The 2,500-nt window shown below is 40.2% G+C and overlaps 1 protein-coding gene across 1 annotated transcript in view; it reads right to left on the reverse strand.

Moving 5' to 3' along the window:
• The window catches only part of LOC138045536 (glutathione hydrolase 1 proenzyme-like), a 34,335-nt gene that overhangs the window by 2,515 nt on the left and 29,320 nt on the right, over window positions 1–2,500 (reverse strand). The window contains exon 7 of the mRNA XM_068892076.1: window positions 2,182–2,422. Within this exon, the coding sequence (XP_068748177.1) occupies window positions 2,182–2,422 (241 nt within the window). The remainder of the gene's footprint in view (window positions 1–2,181; window positions 2,423–2,500) is intronic.

The raw sequence follows: 2,500 nt of genomic DNA on the forward strand, positions 1-2,500 counted from the left end.
TGAAAATGAGTGCTTAATAACATTTGAGAAAAAGAAACCTTGAGATGTTATTCTAAGAGGGCGCGCTGGATATGAAGTGATAGATAACCAAGGAGGTTTTATATCCAGCAAGCCCGAGTAGAATAATTGTTTTATTAAAAACTCCAGGATCAACAACTCTTCCATGCTGAATTCTTCCTAGGTCAATTCCGGTCGAAAAGGCTTTTGTCGGTCATTTTTTTCTCAGAGCTGCAAAAATGTTTTCAGCTCGCTTTATTGCTGACTCGTTCCTTGACCATATCGGGTACAGCAGATAAATGAACTGATAGCCTGTGTCCGGCGAGCCAATGAAAATGATGGAAATCTGATATCCGTAGTTCAGTTGTTAATAACTGTATTTATCCTGGAAAGACCAATGAGCTGCCCATAGAATCAGATATCATGAACTAGTGCCCAGCAATCTGTGATAAATCAAACATTGGTTTTTGAGGAGAGAGGAAAACCGGAGAACCCGGAATAAAACCTCACGGAGCAGAGTAGAGGACCAACGAACACAATCCACATATGACGCGCAAGCTGGGAATCGAAACCAGGTCACATTGGTGGGAGGCGAGTTCTCTCACCACTCCAATATCCCTGTTCCCTCAAGGTTAACCCAGAAATTACTTTTAACGAGTCAAGTCGAAGCTTCGTGACAAAAAAATTCTTTCAAGCATACAAAATTTAAGATACAAACAAAAAAGATTAACTTGGAAAAATTGTTAAGCTGAACAGTTTTCAAAAACCCTAATTGCAATAAATTTTAATCCTCTTCAATTTTGCCCATCGCTGCATCGTTTTGTGTTTGCTGATTTATTCAAAATTTTAAGTAGTTATTTTCACGTTTTTTTTTATGTACCGCAGGTGTTACTGTTTAAGATGGCGCTTTAGTTTGATTTTAAATTCTCTTAACGTCTCTACTTGCCTAATGTTTCTCGGAATGGTGTTGTAAGTTCGAGCGCCGTTTATTCTAAAGCTCCCCTGATACTTAGCAGTTTTTGTGAAGGGAGAGCGCATCAAATCACGGCTTCTGGTGTTATAGCCATGGAAAAAGTGGGCATGCCTAAACTCTGAAAGTAAGTACGAAGGCGCTATTCCGTGAAGACATTTATGGACTAAAAGGCATTTGAGATAATTTCTGCGCGCTTGTAGGTTGGGCCAGCCAAGTGTTGATTTTAACTCCTCAGCCCCGATTGATCGACCTTCAATGATACATGCAGCACGTCTGTTTAGCTTATCTAGGTAATCTTTGCTCCCAGCCCCACAACTGTCCCAAACAGGCGAACAGTAATCGAATAATGGCAATGGGGAGAACCTTACGCGCTCGACGCAGAACACCTAATCTTGACGAGATCTTGTTACCAATATATTCTATAGGGTCCTTCCAAGATAGAGTGATAGAATATTGAAAGTGCATTATGCAATGCACTTTCAATATTCAGTACTGATGTTTTAGCTGACAGATTCGAAAATGATGGGCTTGTGCCAATGAAGAAAAAATTACAAACAAAGAATCCCCCACCGTGTAGCACTTTTATTTCACGGGCTTTAAATTTTCGGAGTTTGCGGTTGGTACTTGATCCGCTTTCCAGCAGAAAAAGAAAAAAAAAAACAGCAAAATTAAAACCCGCAAAAATTATACTCCCGTTGATATAATAATAAATGGCTTTTAATCCACTTGTGTTACAATATATCACAAATTGGGGTAAAAAGGATCGTTTATTTTGGTATTTACAAAGAACCACATTTCCCCCTTGCTCTCCATAGAGTGTCCAGTAGCTCAGTGGTTAAAGCATCCGACTAGATCACATAGGGTCGTGGGTTCGAATCCCATCTGGGGCTGGGATTTTTCCGAGTTCCCAGTGCGTTCTATCAACATTTCATTTCTCGATCATTCACGGATTTTTGACCAAAAGTAATAAACGTTTAAATAGTCTTGATGCTTGAAAAGAAAACCTCAAAAATTAATCCCAGCCAAAATTTCAGTCAAGTCGAGCCGCAAAAATTTGTTCCCGCAAAATCAAAATTCCGTAAATTCAAAGTCCCGCAAAAATTTCATGCTACACGGCATATTTCTAGCGCTTAATTTTGCTTGCGTTCGCTGGTGAAAACAGGCTCATGCAAAGTCAAACCAATCTTGAGCTCAGTTTAAGTATGTCTTACCAATGAAACAGCGGTGGTAATTCTCTTCCCGCCAGAAGCACCGATCACCAATTGGACATCACCCTTGTTATCCGTCAAAATGGTGGGAGACATGGACGAAAACGGACGTTTTCCCGGGTCGGGAAAATTGAAAGGCGATGGGGAAATGGGTTCCACTACTTCATAACCAGGAATGTCGAAATCTGCCATATCGTTGTTGTAGATGATTCCGGTGTCGGTGGAGCGATATCTACACCCAAACCTATCACGAAATAGTTTTGAGTTTGAGTTTTGAAGTTTCAATATTTAAAAGTCAGATGTCATTATCCAGCGGCGTTCT

The sequence above is a fragment of the Montipora capricornis genome, chromosome 4 (genome assembly GCF_036669925.1).
Source record: "Montipora capricornis isolate CH-2021 chromosome 4, ASM3666992v2, whole genome shotgun sequence".
Taxonomy (NCBI): Eukaryota; Metazoa; Cnidaria; class Anthozoa; order Scleractinia; family Acroporidae; genus Montipora; species Montipora capricornis.